This window comes from Bubalus bubalis, chromosome 16 (assembly GCF_019923935.1).
Source record: "Bubalus bubalis isolate 160015118507 breed Murrah chromosome 16, NDDB_SH_1, whole genome shotgun sequence".
Classification (NCBI taxonomy): domain Eukaryota; kingdom Metazoa; phylum Chordata; class Mammalia; order Artiodactyla; family Bovidae; genus Bubalus; species Bubalus bubalis.
In genome coordinates this window covers 44150363-44169430 of record NC_059172.1, presented here as the reverse complement: position 1 = coordinate 44169430, position 19068 = coordinate 44150363, and the positions used below count along the sequence as shown (strand labels likewise).

At 49.6% G+C, this 19068-nt stretch overlaps 1 protein-coding gene across 4 annotated transcripts in view; it reads left to right on the top strand.

The window, feature by feature from the left end:
- GALNT18 (polypeptide N-acetylgalactosaminyltransferase 18) overlaps positions 1 to 19068 on the top strand; it is a 391174-nt gene that overhangs the window by 184484 nt on the left and 187622 nt on the right. For all 4 annotated transcript variants that reach the window (XM_044929523.2, XM_044929525.2, XM_044929524.1 and 1 more), the window contains exon 3: positions 2401 to 2567. In XM_044929523.2, the coding sequence (XP_044785458.1) occupies positions 2401 to 2567 (167 nt within the window). The remainder of the gene's footprint in view (positions 1 to 2400; positions 2568 to 19068) is intronic.

The window sequence follows — 19068 nt, the reverse complement described above, 5'->3', positions numbered from 1 at the left end:
AGCCAGAATTATTTGACTGTTAACCACCACCTTTTAATTGCTGTTATAACAGTACTATTCACAACAACACTTTTTTGAAAGGGTCTGATGAGCTTAACAGAGAAGGCAATGGCACCCCACTCCAGAACTCTTGCCTGGAAAATCCCATGGATGGAGGAGCCTGGAAGGCTGAAGTCCATGGGGTCACTGAGGGTCGGACACGACTGAGTGACTTCGCTTTCACTTTTCACTTTCATGCATTGGAGAAGGAAATGGCAACCCACCCCAGTGTTCTTGCCTGGAGAATCCCAGAGATGGGGGAGCCTGGTAGGCTGCCGTCTATGGGGTCGCACAGAGTCGGACACGACTGAAGTGACTTAGCAGCAGCAGATGAGCTTAAGGAGACATCCAAGCCTTTCTCCTTCATTCAGCCTTTCTCCCTCATCCTCCTCATCTCTTCCTCCCTTCACTGCAATTACCTGAGCTGGCTCCCTCTGTCACCTCCTCTCTAGTTGCAACTGTGTCCCCTCGACCCCGTGGGCCTTTGCACCTGTCGTGTGCCAGGTGAGTTTCTGACCCAGCCTCTCCCCCTCATAGAGCCCTTCCCTGACCGCTCCTAGAACAGCTGCCAGGGCACCACACTGTCCTCTAACACCACATTACTGTTCATTTCAGCGCTTGTATGAAATTGTATTGTTTGTTTGCTCCCATGTTTGCCTGTTTCCCACTTCAGAGCACAAGTTCCATGAGGACAGGCACTTTGTTTTAACCCTGAATGCAATACCCGCCTCATGGAAAAAAACTCAATAGATTTCATTAAATGCAAGAATGAATGAATTCTACACCAATCTGTCACCCTGATGGCTTTACTCACATCCTAAGTATGAAGCAGATTTGGATAAAACCTCAGTTCTTTCCCTTCCCCCATTCATTTTTTTCATGAGAGAAAAGAAGAGCTGGAAATAGAATGAGAGAAGTTTCTGTAAATTTCTGGTAACCATAGAGATAGTGATTTTAGTTTATTAATCTCCTGCTCTTAAGCAGGCTGGGGCCCCACTGTGATTTCTCCAAAATTGCTCAGCACTGGTTATCCTGCAGCCTTCCTCATTAAGGAAGAGCAGGCCCATCCCTATCCTGCAGCACTTTAATTACAACGAGCAGAAGCCCTGTGCTATTATGCTCATTATTGCATTATTATGCTCACCTGACTGTACCTCCCACTTTGGAGCAGTGCAACACGGTCACCAGCCCTGAACCCCTGGAACCTTTGGTGGCCGATAGTGGGAGCAGGCAGCCTCCACTCTGAGCCGAGGACCGAGGTCAGGGCCACAGTTGCTGCTCTCTCCTTTCATTCAGCTGTCCTGAAGATGGGCGCTCGGTGCCCTCTGGAACAATATCTACTGTCAGCCAGAGAAGGGCACCAGCGGTGGTTTCCCATCTACAAAGTCAGTGCTTACAGGAGAAGGAGTTGACATGCCCTTGGGAGCCATGACATTCCTTGTTGCCTGGCCTCTTGAGGGGGTCTAATTTTAGGGTCTCACGTTCCTCTTCCCATGGAGAGTGGCATGCAGACTTTTGTGATTTTGCCTCACGTCCTTTGGATAAGAGACCTCCAAATGGGTTTCAATGGAGCTAGGGAGGAAATGGGACAATTAGGGGCAGTCTCTCACCTGACCACTTCTCCTTGAAGGGAGAGCCTTGGTGTAGAAGTAAGAAGACCAGAGTTGAGGTTTCATCTTGGCAGCTGACACATGGTGGGGACCTAGCCTCTCTGAGCCTGAGCATCTTCATCTGTGAAATGAGGTCCGAATTGTCCTTCCATTCCTCTATCATGGTGAGACTCTGCCTCTGGTTTCCACCTGTTTCTGGAGGCTGGATCCATAAGATGAAAGAGCCATAAGAGAGGCTCTAGGCAGCGTTCCTTCTGGAGTGAGGCAGAATGGATTCTGGCAGGAGGAGTCTCTGGAAGGAGACATGTTTTTCTCCTGAAGCAGGTCATCTAAGGTCTGGCCTCATTTAAGCACTGGCTGTCATTTTGGAAAAACTAAGATTTTCTTTTGGTTGCATTTCCCATCCTATTGGATTTAGAAATACAGTGTCATTCTTCCAGTAAACATTTGGTGAAGCCTTCTGGGTTCCAGGCCCTGTACTAGGTAGGGTCTAGTGATACGACTGTTCATCTGGGAGAGCTGTCAACAAATTCAGACTCTGTAGTGGGGCAAATGGGTTTCAGTGGTTGAGGGCCTGTCTGCTGTACCCTTTGTGATTATCTTAAGTATATCAAAGAGAAGTCCCCAGGGGAGAATCTGGACTCCTGAGCTTTCCAACAAAGCTGGAGCCAAGACATGGGTGGGCCAACACCTGGGGCGACCCCCGCCGAGTCAGTGACCCATCTAAGAGCCTGGCTGCTCTTCTTTCCAGGTGCCGCAACCTCTCGTTCCCTGACAGCCTCCCAGAGGTGAGCATCGTGTTCATCTTTGTCAATGAAGCGCTCTCCGTGCTGCTGCGCTCCATCCACTCGGCCATCGAGCGCACGCCTGCACACCTGCTCAAGGAGATCATCCTGGTGGATGACAACAGCAGCAACGGTGAGTGGCCGGCCCCCTGCCCTGCGCGGGCGTCGCAGCCTCCGTGCTTCTACAGGCTCTCCACGGCTCTTCCTGCTCTGGGATGTTGCCTCCTAGAGGAGAGGTTCATGAAGTTCATGAAGGTTCAGTCCATAGTTGCACTCTCTTCACATTCCGGAGGGGCCCGGTCCCCAAGCTTTTCCTCGCTGGCTGTCAACTCTCTCCCTCAACGTCCTAGCGCAATGTGATGAGATAAATAGCCATGACCTCCACCCCCTCCATATACGCAGTGAGCCTTTCCGGTGATTCCTTTCTGTGAAGCATCATTCCATTTTGCTCTGTGCCTTGGCCTTTGCCTAGAAGATTTTTCATTGACGTTGTCCTAGCGGTGGTGGTGATGGTGGAAGTGTTGATGGTGCTGGTGGTGGTCATAGTGGTGTTGATGGAGGATGGTAGAAGATATGAACTGCAAGGACAGCAACAGAGCTGTTGAAGGTCTAGCTTCTTTTCTGCATCCCCTGCTCCACCTTCCATCTGACCTGAGCAAAGCCCCAGGCCACCTGCAATCCCTTGTTGAAGCCCTCACAGCACTTCTCCCTTTCTCCAGCTACTACCAGGTACCTCTTTCCCTTGGTACATATTCCATGACTTCTGATTCTTCCCATATATACCGTCTCCATAATATTTTCCGAACTTAGAGACCATGCACTGAGACAGTTTGAGAACCAGCTCTCCCGATAGGAGCTTTAAGATGAATGTGCTATAGATAATACAACCTGGTCACAGGAGCACAGTCATTGGGCTTATGTTATCTTTAGCATTTTCTCTGATGTCAGGTAGTAAATTTCCCAGTGAATCCATTGCTGTAATGAGAAGTTCAGATGAGCAATTTGTATTTTGTTATCAATTAAAGCTGAAACCTATCAGATAATTGAAATATTTTTGATCTCTATAAGCAAATCTTCTGTTTCATTTTATATCGTGCAGTAAGAAGAGTAGTGTAGTGTAGAAAGAAGGGACTTCTAGAGCTTTCTGAAGGGCAGTGCTTATGCATCATGTGACTCTCATTGTTCCATGGGTGTAAAGGAAGGAAAAGGCACCTCAGATGGCAGCAGGTAGGCAGAGGAGGCTTAAAGGTGATGGCCTTGTGAGGGAGACCTTGAGTAGGGAGACCTACCTATGCAGCTACCTGCCTGGCTCCAAGGAGTGGATGCTGAGAAAGCTCCCACTCCCCAGTGGCTAACACTGCAATTTTGTGACTAGCCTGCCCATGAACCCTATCTTGCTCCAGCAAGGCCAGCTGTCCTCTTGGCCTCTTACATTGTCAGGAGGCAAGGGATGGAAGAGCGGTCCTTCCAAGGGTGATGGTATCCCCCAAGCAAGAGGCATCCCCAGGCTCCATCCCACCCTGCTGCTGCTGCTGCTGCTAAGTCACTTCACTCGTGTCCGACTCTGTGCGACCCCATAGACAGCAGCCCACCAGGCTCCCCCGTCCCTGGGATTCTCCAGGCAAGAACACTGGAGTGGGCTGCCATTTCCTTCTCCAATGCATGAAAGTAAAAAGTGAAAGTGAAGTCGCGCAGTCGTGTCCGACTCTTCATGACCCCATGGACTGCAGCCTACCAAGCTCCTCCATCCATGGGATTTTCCAGGCAAGAGTACTGGAGTGGGGTGCCATTGCCTTCTCCATCCCACCCTACCTCCTCTCATCACAAAACAGAGAACAAAACATCAAGAAGAAGGAAATCTTGGGGTCTTTCATTTCATTCCCATGGTAAAAACTTTATTGTGGCCTGAAGGATGCTGTTTTGTCATTAATTCTTGTGGGAAAGAGGGGGAAAACTGAGATTGAGAAATTTAGATAAGGAAAGTGAGCCACATATAGAAGGTTTCATATTTGAATTTAAATGATTTGGACTTAATTTTCTAAATGGTGATAACCATATTTTGGTAAGAGGAGTGATACAGTCAGGACTGGGCAATGAAGGGCTTTGGATGTGTTTTATATCATTGTTTGGGGGAAAGAGACATCTTAAAGAAGGGAACTAGATGCATCGTAATTGCAGCCATATAGCAAGAAATTAAGGGGCCTGGAGCTGTGTTGGGTGTGGGGCCTGAGGGCAAGATATGAGCCTGAGAGGTTTTATAAAGGAAGCATCTGTTGGATCTCTTGACTGAGAGAAGGCCAAAGGAGGGCTGGTAAATGATGACTCAGTCTCAAACCAGGGTGACCTAGAGGACTGTGGTCATTCCCAGGATAGGGGGCAGGAGGAAGAGTGGGTGGGTTTTTCATCAGATCAGAGACGGGGGGCTTTTAAACCCAAAGCTCTGGGAAGTATTGAGTTGATGGCATAGTCAAGTACCTTGGTGATGATTACACATGGCTACACTTGACAGAATTCCACAGAACTACAAGCACACACCCAGGTGACTGCACACATTCCTGAAAAGACCTGGAGAAGCTTTGTGATTTTGGTAATGTCAGTGTCCTCATTTTTATATCATACTATAGTTGTGTAAGATGTTAACGTTGGGGGAGGCTGGGTGAAAGGTGCATGGGATCTCCTTGTGCACTTCTGTGTACTTTCCTGTGAGTCTGTAATTACTTCAAAATACAAATCAAGCAAAAGCCTTCCCAGAAGATTCTAACCCAGAAAGTTTGTGATGGAATCTGACCATCTCTGCTTTTCAGAGCATCCTTGACGATTCTGTTACACAGCTCTGGTTGAGAATCTCTGATTTAATGAATAGGATGCATGTGTTGAGTTCTGGTGTATCGTGTGAAGGGAAAGGACTCTGAAGTCCAAAGTCATGGGTTCTAGGACCCTCTCCATTATGGGTGAGTGACCACAGAAACTTTCCTCAACCTCTCAGAGTCTCAGTTCCTTCCTCTGTAAACAGGGATGGTTATCCTCCCTTGCTTACCTCACCTGCCTGACATGGTCAAGGATCTCACTGTGAGTTGAGCAACCATCATCATTACCCCTCCCCAGCCCCCACCTCCGTTCCCAGGAGACTGCATCACAGCGGGCCAACCACACACTGGAGCCTGATAAGAAAGTATGGGGACACGAATGGGGAGTCTTGTACATACATTAATTACAGCCTTTGGTTGGGAGGAAAGGATGGATAACTGAAGAGGAGAGAACAAAAGAAATAGAAGTTTGAGAGGATGCCGAGGATAAGGTGTTTAGGAGTCAGGAGGAAGAGGGTTAGATGATAGAGACAGAGAGGGAATGGCCAAGTGAATCTGGAGGGCAAGCCAGACTCTGAGGACAAAGAGAATTTCAGGAGCAAGCCACCTCTTTGACTAAGCCCAAGGCATTCAAAGGGCTCCCCTTGTGGCTCAGCTGGTAAAGAATCCACCTGCAATACGGGAGACCTGGGTTCAATCCCTGGGTTGGGAAGATCCCCTGGAGAAGGGAAAGGCTTACCAACTCCAATATTCTGGCCTAGAGAATTCCATGAGCTGTATAGTCCATGGGGTTGCAAAGAGTAGGACACGACTGAGTGGCTTTCACTTTCACAGGCAAGTGGAAGGACACGGAGTCTAGGAAGAAGCCATTAGATCTGAGGGGTGCAGAGCATGGAAATCTTAGTGGGGAAGGGTGGGGGTGGGGCTGCAGAAGCCAGATGAAGAGTAGCTGGGAGGTAGATGCTTCCATCAGGGATGTTGACTGCGAAGGAGAATCGGGAGCCAAGGAGGAGCTGGAGCGATGTTTTCCACCGATTAACCATGGTCTGCAGTCATGACCCAGGATGACAGGCCTAGTCATACCCATACACACGCACACACAATTGAAACGAAACTTTTAAGAGACAATAGTTAACTCCTATAATGTGCAACGCACTCTGATTCGCTCTACTGTAATTTGGCCTATGTTATTCATTTCTATTGTCTTCTATTGTACTGTGCTGTGTTATGTTGTTTCTCTCTCTTTTTGAAAGGCAGATTGTTCTCGTGACTCTGACTGCACATTGGAATCACTTGGAGAGCTTTTAAGAAATCCAGGGGTGTCATGCCTTAGCTCTAGTAATTTAATTGCTCTGGAGAGCGGACATATGAGGCCCTTGGTCTGGGAAGGGTGCACCTGAGGCAAAGGTGAGGACAGCCTCTGAGAAGGGAGGAGAGGATGCGACCCAGAGCACAGAAACCAGGCTTGCCTCTGGGAAGAAAGAGCAGATGGGCAAATGGGAAGGGAGCTGGAGGCAATGAAGGGTTGGCCCCTGTGGGGAATGGGCTGGAGATCTGACCAGTAATGGGTCTCCCTGAGACCAGCCTGCGCTGAGCTCTCAAGGAGGGGCGGCAGAGACATTGAGACTGTGGCTCTTGGAGGAAGGGGGCCACCTCTAGCCTTAGCCGAGGGCTGCCCTGAGGGCCCAGCCTGACGGAGAAGGTGGCTCTGGCTGTATCCTTGGAGGACTCCCTCTAGGGCATCAGCCCACTCAGCACCGGACTTTCATTGATTTGACATCAGGCCAACTCAGCTCAGCTAACATTCATAGGGTGCCCAGCCCGGGCCAAGGGCATGGAGGGAGTGACGGGTCAGATCCAGTCCCTGCCATCAAGGAATCCTGTGATTAAAAGCCAAGTGGGATGAGACATGACAGGACTTGGTTTCCAGTCTCAGTTCTCCCACTTGCCAGCCATGAGCCTTTCCTGTGGTTTTCTTTCGTGCCCTGTGTAGCCATCAGGCTTTGCCCCTCCCTGTCTGCTCCACGGCACCGAGGACACACGGTAATAATGGTGAACGTGCTGCAAGCTGCAAAGAGAGCACTAAGGAAGAGTTAAAATGAGAGCACTAAAACAACAACGATAATAGCTGCCGTGCGGCCCCCAGTTAGAGGCAACCCAGGCTTTTCTTTCTTCGCGGAATAAGTGTGCCCTGGTGGGAAGAGCCGGAATTCACATTAGGCCAGCTATTTAGTTCCAGCTCTTTCTAGCTTCTTCCCAGCTGCGTGTTCTTAACCTCTGTGAACCCTATTTTCCTTATCTATAAAATTGAGACGTATAATTCTTACCTCTGGGATTGTTTGGAGGCTTGAATGAGATAATGCATGATGGAAGCGATGCTGGTGTTTAAAACTCTAAGTGAAGCCTGAAGCCGGAGGACAGAGCTTCCAGAGACCTTCTACAAGGTGGTAGTCACAGGTTCTGTATGTGCTGGTGCCTTGTGTTCCCCAACTGCCCCCAGACCCCCAAGGGCACCTTTGCTTTGGGGTCAGGCTTGTGTTTTCACAAACACAAAAACAGGGCAGTCAATCACTGCTTTCTTCATCCACGCCACTCGAGACTTTCATCTTCATCCCAGAAGTCAAGGACTGAAGTTTCTGCAGGTGGCCCTTGTGTAGGACTTGGAGTCCCTGTCCTTTGCCACCTTGGCCATTTCCTACACAAACTCCACTCTTTCAGGGACTGGCACCTGTGTAGGATGCCGTCAGTCCTCTAAAGTGGCCTCAGACACTTACGTTTGAGCTTGATTAAAAATACAGAGAATTATACCGGGCACATTCTTGATTCAGGACATTTGCACTTGCTTCCGCTGGTGACGCTAGTGGTAAAGAACCCATCTGCCAATACAGGAGACAGAGGTGAGTTTGATCCCTGGGTCAGGAAGATCCCCTGGAGGAGGGCATGGCAAGCCTCTCCAGTATTCTTGCCTGGAGAATTCCATGGACAGAGGAGCCTGGTGGGCTACAGTCCATGGGGTTGCAAAGAGTCGGACATGACTGAAGCAACTTAGCATGCACACACTCCCCTGCCTTTTGGAATGCTCTTACCCTCTGATACTGCACCACTTGTTCGTTTTCCCCTTCAAATGTTGCAAACGACACATTATTAAAATGGCAGCCTTAACCTCTGTCTCTCTTCATCCCTTCAGTGCTTCTTTTCTTCGACAGTATCTGTCACCTTCTGGTACGCTGTACTCACTTAATTACTCTCCCTTATTTATTTGTACATTTTCCCTCCACTAGTATGCATGTTCCATGAAGACAGGGACATTTGTTTTGTTCATTGCTGTGTCCCCAGCACCTACGATGGTGCTTGATTCTTGTAGGTGTTCAGTAAATATTGATTCAGTGAAAGAATGCATGTGGATTCTGTAGCCTGAGGCAAGGCTTGGAATCTGCACATCAATAAGCACCCCAGAGCATTCTGAGGCAATAGGACCTTCTCTGGGAATCACAGTTCTAATTTCTGTCTCCCATCATCCTGTGTGCTGCAGCTGAGGAGCCTGGGACAGCAGGCACTTCAGAGCCTCCAGCGCTAGCCTGGCAGTAGGCACTGCTGGGTGGAGTATTTCTTCCTGGGGCGGGGCCCTTGGGACCCTCTCTGCTGCATCCTAGGGAGATGGCAGGAATGGGGAAGGGGTGCAGGGCAGAAGGGGAGCTTCTTTTGCGGTTACACTGTCATGGCCTGACCTCAGGTCCTACGCATGGAGTCAGATGGCCAACCTGAGCCTCCTCTCTTCCACGTTACCCAGCCCCTGCAGGCGTTCCTGATAGTGGCTGCCAGGCTGCCTGCCCTGCCACTCTAAGGCAGTATCTCAAAGCAATGGTTGGAACACAGCTTAGAGCCTCCTGGTTTTAATTACCATGCTTTTCAGTGAATCCCAATGGGCCAGTGTCTTTAGCTGGGACTGAGTGATTCAACCTTTATAGACCTTCAGAGAGAGGGAAGCACCGGGACTTGCAGCTGATAAAATCATCTCTGCCTTTGATTCTTGGCTTTCATCCACTTGATCATTCACTTCATTCATTCGTCCCCTCAACAGGTTTTTAATGGCCACATACTTTGTGCCAAGTACTCTAACTCATAGCTAAACATTTACCTCCACATCACCCACCCCACACACATTGTGAACACTCTCATGAGACTCAGGTATTCAGCGTGTAGCCCAGAGCAGGTGCTAGATAAACATGAGCCCTTTCCGGCTCTCTCACCAGCTGCTCTAGAGTCACCCCGCCCCACAATCCAGCCACCCCCACTGCTTTTGCTGTGCTCAGTTTCTCTGTTTCCTTTCTTAACTCATGTTTTCTTTTAATAAACTTGAAAAATCAGGCAGTCTTCTTTCATGCTACTTGAAATTGCAAAATGAGTCTGAATTTGGTGACTAAAAGCACATCAAAGCCATGGTGATATCAAATATTCTTTTAAGCATCTCGTTCCCTGGAGATTTTGGTCAGCACGTGGTTGCCCATCCCACACCAGCCTGATGCTTGTGCTCTTCGCTTGCCTTCCAACAAGAGAATGGCCAATTCCCAGCACCTCGCATGCTTCAGCTGGGATTGAGCTGTCTCCTGGGAAGTGGATATCCTTCGCCCAGGGATCCAGCCTTCACACTGGCCATGTTTGCTCAAAGCCTTCCACACCTTCTGGCAGGAGGAGGCTTAGAAGTATGCAGGCCTTGCGATACAGGCCAAACGGACTCTCCCCCTGGTGGCTCAGATGGTAAAGAGTCTGCCTGCAATGCAGGAGACCTGGGTTCGATTCCTGGGAAGATCTCCTGGAGAAGGAGATCCACTCCAGCATTCTTGCCTGGAAAATCCCATGAAAGGAGAAGCCTGGCGGGCTACAGTCCATGGGGTCACAAAGAGTCGGACATGATGACCGAGTGACTAACACTTTCCCCCACCACAGTGTCAGGAGGCAGGCAGGCTGACAGGCCAGCCCCGACCGGCTCTCCGGAGGGAACCAGTGTCTACATCGGGCAGAGACTGGCCAGGGCCCCTCAGTATGTGAGTGGCAGAGGCCGGATGGGACCTCGGGTCTCCTGACTCCTGCCAAGGCTCGCTGCTCAACTCTACACTGTGTCCCTGCTTGGTCCAGTGGCCAGTCTTTCTGCTGTCTGCACTGTACATGGACATGGTGGCCCACATCCAGGCCCCTCAGGCTTGCTCACGGTGACTGTGGGACCTGCTTAGTCATCTTCTGGGAATGACACTCATCCCTCCCCTCCAGCCCCTTTGCCAGCTCCAGGCTTCAGGGTCCACTCCCAGGCCACTGCTTCCAGGCAGTCTGGCATCACTCTGTGCTACTCCCCCTGCTAGCTGGATCAGGTTTGTGCCAGAGACTATTCTAAGTAACTTTTCATAAATTAATCAGCACTCTGTGGCAATGGTAAGGACCATGATTAATATCATTTTATATAAGAAGGAAATATGCGCAAAAGAGTTGAGGAACGTGTCCAGAGTCACACAGAGGTAGAGTTTGCACCTAGGCTGTCTGGCCTCAGAGCCTGCCTGCACCCTGGACTGTTAAACAAGGCTGCCTCTGGTGCACTGTGGGTTTCTGACTCGAATTTTACCCTCATTCTCTTATCTCCATACACTCCACAAAAAGAGATGTTCGGCAGCAGGGTGAGTGAAGGAGGAGGTGAAGAAGGCCCTGAAGAGAAGGTGTGGCCATCTCCTCAGCTGGAGCTCTGCCCTGGGCTCGGTAAGAAGGAGGGACATTGCACAGAGGCTTCTAGGCTCAGAGTTGAGAGGTAACAGGTGGAGTTGGCAGCCATGCTTTAGGTCACCTTATGAGAGGGAGTCAGCTTCATGTTTTCTTTGAAATAGAGGAAAGTTGATATGCTTGTGTGTGCACACATATATGTGCATGTGAACACATGTGGATGAGTGGGTACAAACCTTTGCATGTGCATTTATACATGTGATCATGTGTAAGTGGGTGAGCAAGCACGTATGTACCTGATGTCTTAGTCTGTCTGGGCTGCTGTAACAAAACATGGTGATCTGAGTGGCTTAAACAGTAGGGGTTTACTTCTCGTGTTCTGGAGTCTGGGAAGTCCAAGATCAAGGTGCTAGCAGATTCAGTGTCTGCTGAGAGCCTGCTTCCTGGCTCATAGACAGCTGCCTTCTCTCCATGTCCTCACATGGCCCTCCTTGGTGCCTGGGTGTGGAGAGAGCTAAGCTCTGGTGTCTTCTCCTCTTCCTATAAGGGCACTAATCCCATTATGCGGGCTCCACCCCTGTGACCTCCTCTAAACCCAATTACCTTCCAAAGGGCCCACCTTCAGATACCTTCACCTTGGGGGTTAAGACTTGAATATATGGTTCTGGGGACACATGCATTCAGTCCACATTGCTGAGCTTGTGTGTGAACATGTGAGCTGAGGTGTGCATGTCCCCACCCACTGTGGTTTAGCCCCTTCCACCACTACCCAGGACATCTTCAGAATCCTGCTGAATGATAGGTTATCGTACAACTGTGAATCATTGTTATTTTTAATTGTTGGTAAGAAAATCACAGTGTAGTGACAAAATAGAATCAGAGCTGCCAGCTTGCTTGCCACCAGCTGCTGGGTCCCCCTGCACTTCCCGGAAAGCCCCCATCATCCCTTGGCCCAGAGCCTGCCTAATCATTGTTTAATGTTTCAAAGATGCTGTCCTACACGAGAGATACTCATTCCAGGCTGTAAAAATACCAACAGCTTTGTGTGCAGCTGGAATAATTGCAAAAATTAAAAAAGCAGAGAAAAAGAATGGTCCAACAGTATTGTGCTTTATGGAGCTTAAAGAATCCCATATAGCTAATCTAATTACAGCCAAGGCTCAGGCAGCTTAAAGGTGTTTATACAACCAGGCATGTGGGCCGTCAGCCAGCTCAGCAGAAGGCTGCTTGTCACCACCCACCCCTGTGCCTTTGACCAGTGTGACTTCAGGGTCACGCCCACATACCCAGGAGCTGATACCCAGCAACCTCGAGATGGAGGCGTGGGTGTGTGCTAAGCCACTTCAGTCACGTCTCTTTGTGACGCTATAGATTGTAGCCCACCAGGCTCCTATGTCCTTGGGATTCTCCAGGCAAGAGTACTGAATTGGGTTGCTATGCCCTCCTCCAGGGGTCTTCCTGACGCAGGGATCGAACCCACATCTTCTATGTCTCCTGAATTGGCAGGCAGATTCTTTACCACTAGTGCCAGCTGGGAAACAGCTGGTCCTGAATCCTACAAGAGTCCTGGAGGCTCTCACTGTTGCTCCTTATGCCTGGGGCTGCCTCTCCCTGACAAAATTCATGCTTCATCACCAGCCTGAGAGTTACTCTTGGCTGTAGCCACAGATTCGTGTCTTCGCATGTCATCCGGCAGCACTCTCCTGAGGACACGGCTTACACGACTCGAGTTCCTGGCTGCTCTGGGCAGCACTGCCCACCCCTCCCTGCTTACTCAGGCCCTGATTGTCAGACTGAGTCTGCTTTGGCCAGTGACTGTGGGGGTAGAAGGGAGTCAGATAACTATCTCTGGCAGATTCCATCATGTTAACATCTGGTCACACCCCACATGGTCCTGGGGTTGTGCCCTTCACCAGGGCACCCAGCTGAGAGTCATCAGTCCCCTGCAGGGATGCAGCCTTGTTCAAATACTCCCCGAGGGCCTGGCTCCGCATCTTTTCCTGGCTAGCCCTCCTCCTTAAGAGATTGGACCCTGTTCCCTGTACCACCAGGTGCTGGGGTCCCACTCTGCTGGTTTGCTCCACCTTCCTTCCTGCATCCTGGGGGCTGGGACCTCCCACTGATAGGCCGCTCCACCTGAAAACATGTGCTCAGTTGCTTAGTTGTGTCCGACTCTTTTACAACTCCATGGACTATAGCCTACCAGGCTTCCATGTCCAGAGGATTTCTTCAGGCAAGAATACTGGAGTGGGTTGCCATTTCCTCCTCCAGGGTATCTTCCCTACCCAGGGATTGAATCCACTTCTCCTGAGTCTCCTACACTGGTAGGCAGATTCTTTACCACTGAGCCACCCAAAAGAGCATTCTTAGTCTGTGATGCCTCGGCATGCCTGGCCCTGGGAACACTGCCTCTTTGTAGGCCTGCCCCAGAGCTCTGTCAGTTTCTCCAGCTCTAACCTGTGTGGCTGTCAGCCGCCTCTCTGTCCTCACCAGCCACTCTGTTGAGGCCCTGGCGTGTCACACAGCTGAGCCTGCTTGAGTCTGGCTATGGTGTGGATGGGTGGTTCATCACCGTTTTGTGTTCCTTTGCCAATAAAGAAAACTGACTTCACTAACCAGGAATTCTTTAAAATATTTCCCTGCTGACCAAGAACAACCCCAGGAGGGCAAAGTGCCTGCCTTCTCTGTAGCTCATGAGCCGCCTGGAAGCTGTCTGCACAAGGGAGCTTTGGACCATTTTGCTTTACAGACTGGCCAAGGTGACCAGTATCTGGCTAACAAAGCCAGCAGGAACCAGATATCAATGGTGCTCTTCCTCTGGTCAGCTGGGTGGCCATCTGTCGATGGGGAAATTCCTGGAGCTGGAGCACTGAGCCAAGTGTGGGAGGACCCAGGAGAGGTGTCTCTTGCCCTCAGGTCAGGGGTCCTGCTTCCCGCAGCTGGGAGGCAAGCTGCCCTTGGCAAAGGCCAAGGACACACTGGCCCAGCCTGTGGTGTGGCCAGCAGGAAAGGTCTCCTTGTCCACTCCTGGCCCGCAGCCTATCTTGTTCAGCAGCTTGAAAAGACAAACTGGTGCTGAAGACAAGCCAAGCTGAACACCAGGCCATGCAGTGAGCTCACATCCCACCCCTCACCCCCCACTTCCCAGTAGTGGAAAGCGCTCAAAGCACAATCAATCAAATACTTCCTACTGATAGCAAAGCTGTGGAGGGTGGAATGTCTTCTGGTGGGACTGATTTTCTGAAAGGCTACCCCAAACCACACAGTGACCCAAATGTCCTCCAGCATCTCCTGGGCCTGAGCGCTCAGCAAGAAGAGGTGTGAATGCACAAGAGTTGGCACCCGCAGCTGGAGTGCCAGCTGCCGCCCAGATCTGTCCTGCCTGTTAGCTTTCAGAGTCTGTGGGAGACCAGCACCCCCCGGTTGGATGTTGGGTGGGAGGTTATGCTGAAAATAATGCTGGGGGTGGGGGAAGCCAGTACAAATAACTGGGGCCAGAGGGTCCAATAGCAGATATGGACTCACTGTGGCAACGGCCGGGCATAGGGCTGTTTGGGTTTTGTTTTTATTTACCGGGGCCCTAATCTAGTCTTGGGCTCATGCTCGGTCACTCAGTCGTATCGGACTCTTTGGGACCCCATGGACTGTAGTCCATCAGGTTCCTCTGTCCAAGGGATTTTTCCAGGCAGGAATACTAGAGTGGGTTACCATTTCTTTCTCCAGGGGATTTTCCTGACCAAGGGATCGAACCTGAGTCTCCAGTATTGGCTGGTGGATTCTTTACCACTGAGCCATCTGGGAAGCCCAATCTAGAGTCAGGGGCTCTAAATTGCAGAACAACTCCTTAAAAAAATTTTTTTTTTTTTTAGAGACTGCCTTGCTTGTCTGCTCAAGCCCATAGATACTTATTCCTGTTCTGTTCCGAAAGTCACGCACATGCATACATTCGGCAAACCAAGCCCCGGGCTCTAAGCTTGGCGTAGGGGAGGCAGTGGTGAACCGAATGTGGTTCCCTACTACAGGCGAGTTCTAGAGGATGGAAGCAAGTAGTACATACAGTCTATGGCTCTCTTTTGATGCTGATGCAAAAATGAGATTCTCATTTCTAGCTGTTTTTAAAGGCCCGTATCTCAGGAGCTCTAGATGTAAGTCGAATTTTAGGGAGAAAGGGTCTGAACAGAAAGAAACCAGGGGGATGTGAGATCAGTGGGCAAGAAGGCTGAGTTGAGTAGCACTGATGGAAGGCTGGTTTATGAGCTAGCACACAGTTGCCCTTTGACCCCGCCTGTGCTGCTGGAGTGGGGGCTTGATTTTTCATCTAACCAAGTAGGGCACTGCCTGGGTACCAGCACATATGGCTCCATTGATTTGTTCCTCCCTGGCCCCTGTACTATGACTGCCAGTGGCTTCCCCTGGCTTAGACGCTTTTCCACTGAGCCCCTGACCTGTGATAGAGATGTGTGACCTAGCTCACTTTGTGGGTTCCTCCCCTACCTGGATGAGCTTCCCTTACGGGGCACTGGGCAGCTTGAAGCAAGCTAAAATGTAAATGTAGCCCTAAAATGTAGTTCAAGGTCCTCATTTTACTGGAGGAAAAACTGAGATCCAGAGCAATGTCACACATCTGATCACTGGCATAGCCGGAGACTGACCCTGCTCAGCGCTTTGCTGACGGTACTCACGCATTCATTCAACAAATGTTCAGGGAGCGTGAGGCATCACACTCAGCACCAATGATCCGAGGACAGGGGAGGAACAGTTTCCACTCCCAGAGAGCTCCCAGCCTAGGGCAGCTGATAAACCACAGACACAGCCATTATGCACAATGTAAAAATGTCTGCCACCAGTCACAAGTGAAGGGGAGAGTACTGGGGGAGACCAGGGAGAGGTTTCAGTCATTCTGGGAAGTCTTCCGGAAGAACTGGCATTTGAGCTGGGCCTTGGGGATTGAATGGAATCCCCTTTTTTGGTGTGTCTCTCTAATTAGACTTTATGGAGGAGGAAATGGCAACCCACTCCAGTATTCTTGCCTGGGAAATCCCATGGACAGAGGAACCTGGTGGGCTACAGTCCATGGGTTTGCAAAGAGTCGGACACAACTTAGCGACTGAACAGCAACAACTAGACTTTATGGAAGGCGTCAGCATGATCATGTGTTGGGCGCCAGATTTGATCCAAGCAATGTGCTAGGTACTTGTCGCACTGTATTCTTTAATTTTTCCAGTATTTTTACCCACTTTATAGATGAGGAAACTGAGACTCAGTAGTTACTTAGTTCTGAACAAAAGTTTCTTCTTTGATTCCTTCTCTTTCCCACAAGGCTCGCACAGTGCCTTGTGCCCCACCAGGACTCGGGTGATTCGTTAGTGAATCTGATGATTGAATGAAAATGGAGACAGAGATGGGGGTAGAGCATTTGCGAAGCCATAGGGAAGGCAGCATCCTGCTTCCTTAGACAACATGGAGCTAAGAGCTATTTAGGATTTCGGTCATCAGAATAAATGTCTTCCCCTTTCATATATACACGCTGCCTCCAGGCTGGTAGGTTCTTAGCCTAGGCAAATGCCATGTAATCAGAGCTACCATTTGTTTCTAAGCATCTTTGATGTGTTACTTTGTTTAATTGAAAGAACAACCAAATGAAGTAGGTATTGTGTTTTTTTTTTAATTTATTTTTAATTGAAGGACAATTGCTTTACAATATTGTGTTGGTTTCTGCCCTACAACACCTGTGAGTCAGCCACAAGTATACATATGTCCCTTCCCTCTTGAGCCTCCCGCCCACCTCCCACCCCATCACACCCCTCTAGGTGGTCCCAGAGCACCAGGTTGAGCTCTCTGTGTTTATACAACTTCCCACTGGCTGTCTGTTTTACATATGGCAGTGTATACGTTTCAGTGCTGCTCTCTCAGTGCGTGCCACCCTCTTCTTCCCCCGCTGTGTCCATGTCTGTTCCCTATGTCTGAGTCCCTATTCCTGCCCTGCAGATAGGCTCATCAGTACCATTTTTCTAGATTCTGTGTATATGTGTTGTGCCATGTGCTCAGTCGTGTCTGACTCTTTGTGACCCCATGGACTGTAGCCTTTCAGGCTCCTTTGTTCATGGAATTTTCCAGGCAAGAGTACTGGAATGGGTTGCCATTTCCTACTCCAGAGGATCTTCCTGACCCAGGAATCAATCCTGTATCTCCACATTGCAGGCACATTCTTTACCCACTGAGCCACCGGAGCTTCATGATATTTTTCTCTTTCTGACTTGCTTCACTCTGTATGACAGGCTCTAGGTTCATCCACCTCACTAAAACTGACTTAAATTTGTTCCTTTTTATGGCTGAGTAATAGCCCATTGTATATATGTACCACACCTTCTTTATCCATTCATCTATTGATGGACATCTAGGTTGCTTCCATGTCTTGGCTATTGTAAATAATGCTGCAATGAACAGTGGTGGATTGTCTTTTTCAATTATGATTTTCTCAGGGTATATGCCCAGTAGTGGGATTGCTGGGTCACATGGTAGTTTTATTTTTAGTTTTTTAAGGAATCTCCATACTGTTCTCTGTAGTGGCTGTATCAGTTTACATTCCCACCAACAGTGCAAGAGGCTTCCCTTTTCCCCACACCCTCTCCAGCATTTATTGCTTGTGGATTGTTTGATGACGACCATTCTGACTGATGTGAAGCAATACCTCTTTGTAGTTTTGATTTGCATTCTCTAATAAGGAGAGATGTTAAGCACCTTTTCATGTGTTTATTGGCCATCTGTATGTCTTCTTTGGAGAAATGTCTGTTTAGGTCTTCTGCTCATTTCACAGACGAGAGCATCAGGGCTTGGAGAAGCTACAGATGACACAGCTAAGAAAGGCAGAGCCAGCATCTGAACCAAGTTGGATCTGGCTGTAGAACCTGAGCACTTAACCTTGTCACTGTATTCAGGGGTCCTAAACTCAGTTACCCATCAAGGCTGGATAGATAACGTGAATGGAGGAGGTGAGGCAATGAGGACTGGTGGGGACTGTGGTGAACAAGAGAATGAGCCCAAGTTCAGCTCAGAGAGGCAGCCAATGCTGGGTGCAGCCTATTCCTAGCCTGCAAGACCTGCTGACTTTTTTTCCAAGTTGGAAATAATACTTTCATGTTTGGTGGGCTGAACAAGCCACATGGGCAGGTCAGATATGGTTGTATCTGGCTGTCTACAGCCTGATCATGTTCACTGCCAATCTGAGAAATAGAAGCTTCTCTAGAGGTGCTCTTTAACTCAGACATCCTTAGTGAGAACCTCATCTCACACTCACTCCCTCCCTCTCACATTTGCTGGTTCCCACATCTCAGAAAGCAGCCAGTCCAGGTAGGCTGACCTAGAGACGTCTTTGTGCAGTTTCCCTTCATCGCAGGCACAGTTTAAGAAATTCACAATGCACAGGCCACACGGGTGAGTTTCATTGATTCAGGGAGGCCCCTTCTGGGCTGATGGACCCTTTCAGAAAAGCATATGACCACGCAATCAAATTGTAGATTTTGTTCCTAGGTGATGGACTTGAATGCCATTCTTGGTGACATCCTTGCATCTTGAGACCTTGGACGCAACTTGCATTAGGTACCCTGGGACAGGCCAGTAGTGGGGGACAGGAGTGACCAGCACCCGGAAAGCTGACTAGGTCTAAGAGGAGCCAGATAGTGTGACAGTCATTTGGAGAGTGTATCAGTCTGATCAGGCTCATCTCTGGGCGGGTAACGGGAAAGGAAACAGGGGAGGGAAGCAGGAGCACAGCCCCGCCCATGGGCCATCCCCAGGCGTGGGGGCTGTGGTTTGGATTTGCCAATCTCACCAGCACTTACCAGCAGGCCTGATTCTCTCCCACCACATTAGTTCCATTTCTTGCATAGCCTGCAACCTGCAACCCTGAGGGAGTGTCTTGGAGTGTGTTTGTGGTCTGTGGGTTGATACTGTTCTGGTTGCCATCTGGGAGTGAATAACCACAACATTTTGAAGCTGAATAAGACCCAGGGGGAAAAGAGCCTAGGCCTCCTGTTTGTCTAAGTGGGGGAAAGAAGTGTGGAGCTTTACAAACCCAAATCTTTAAACCCTTCCTCACCCAGTGAATTTGCTGGGTAACAA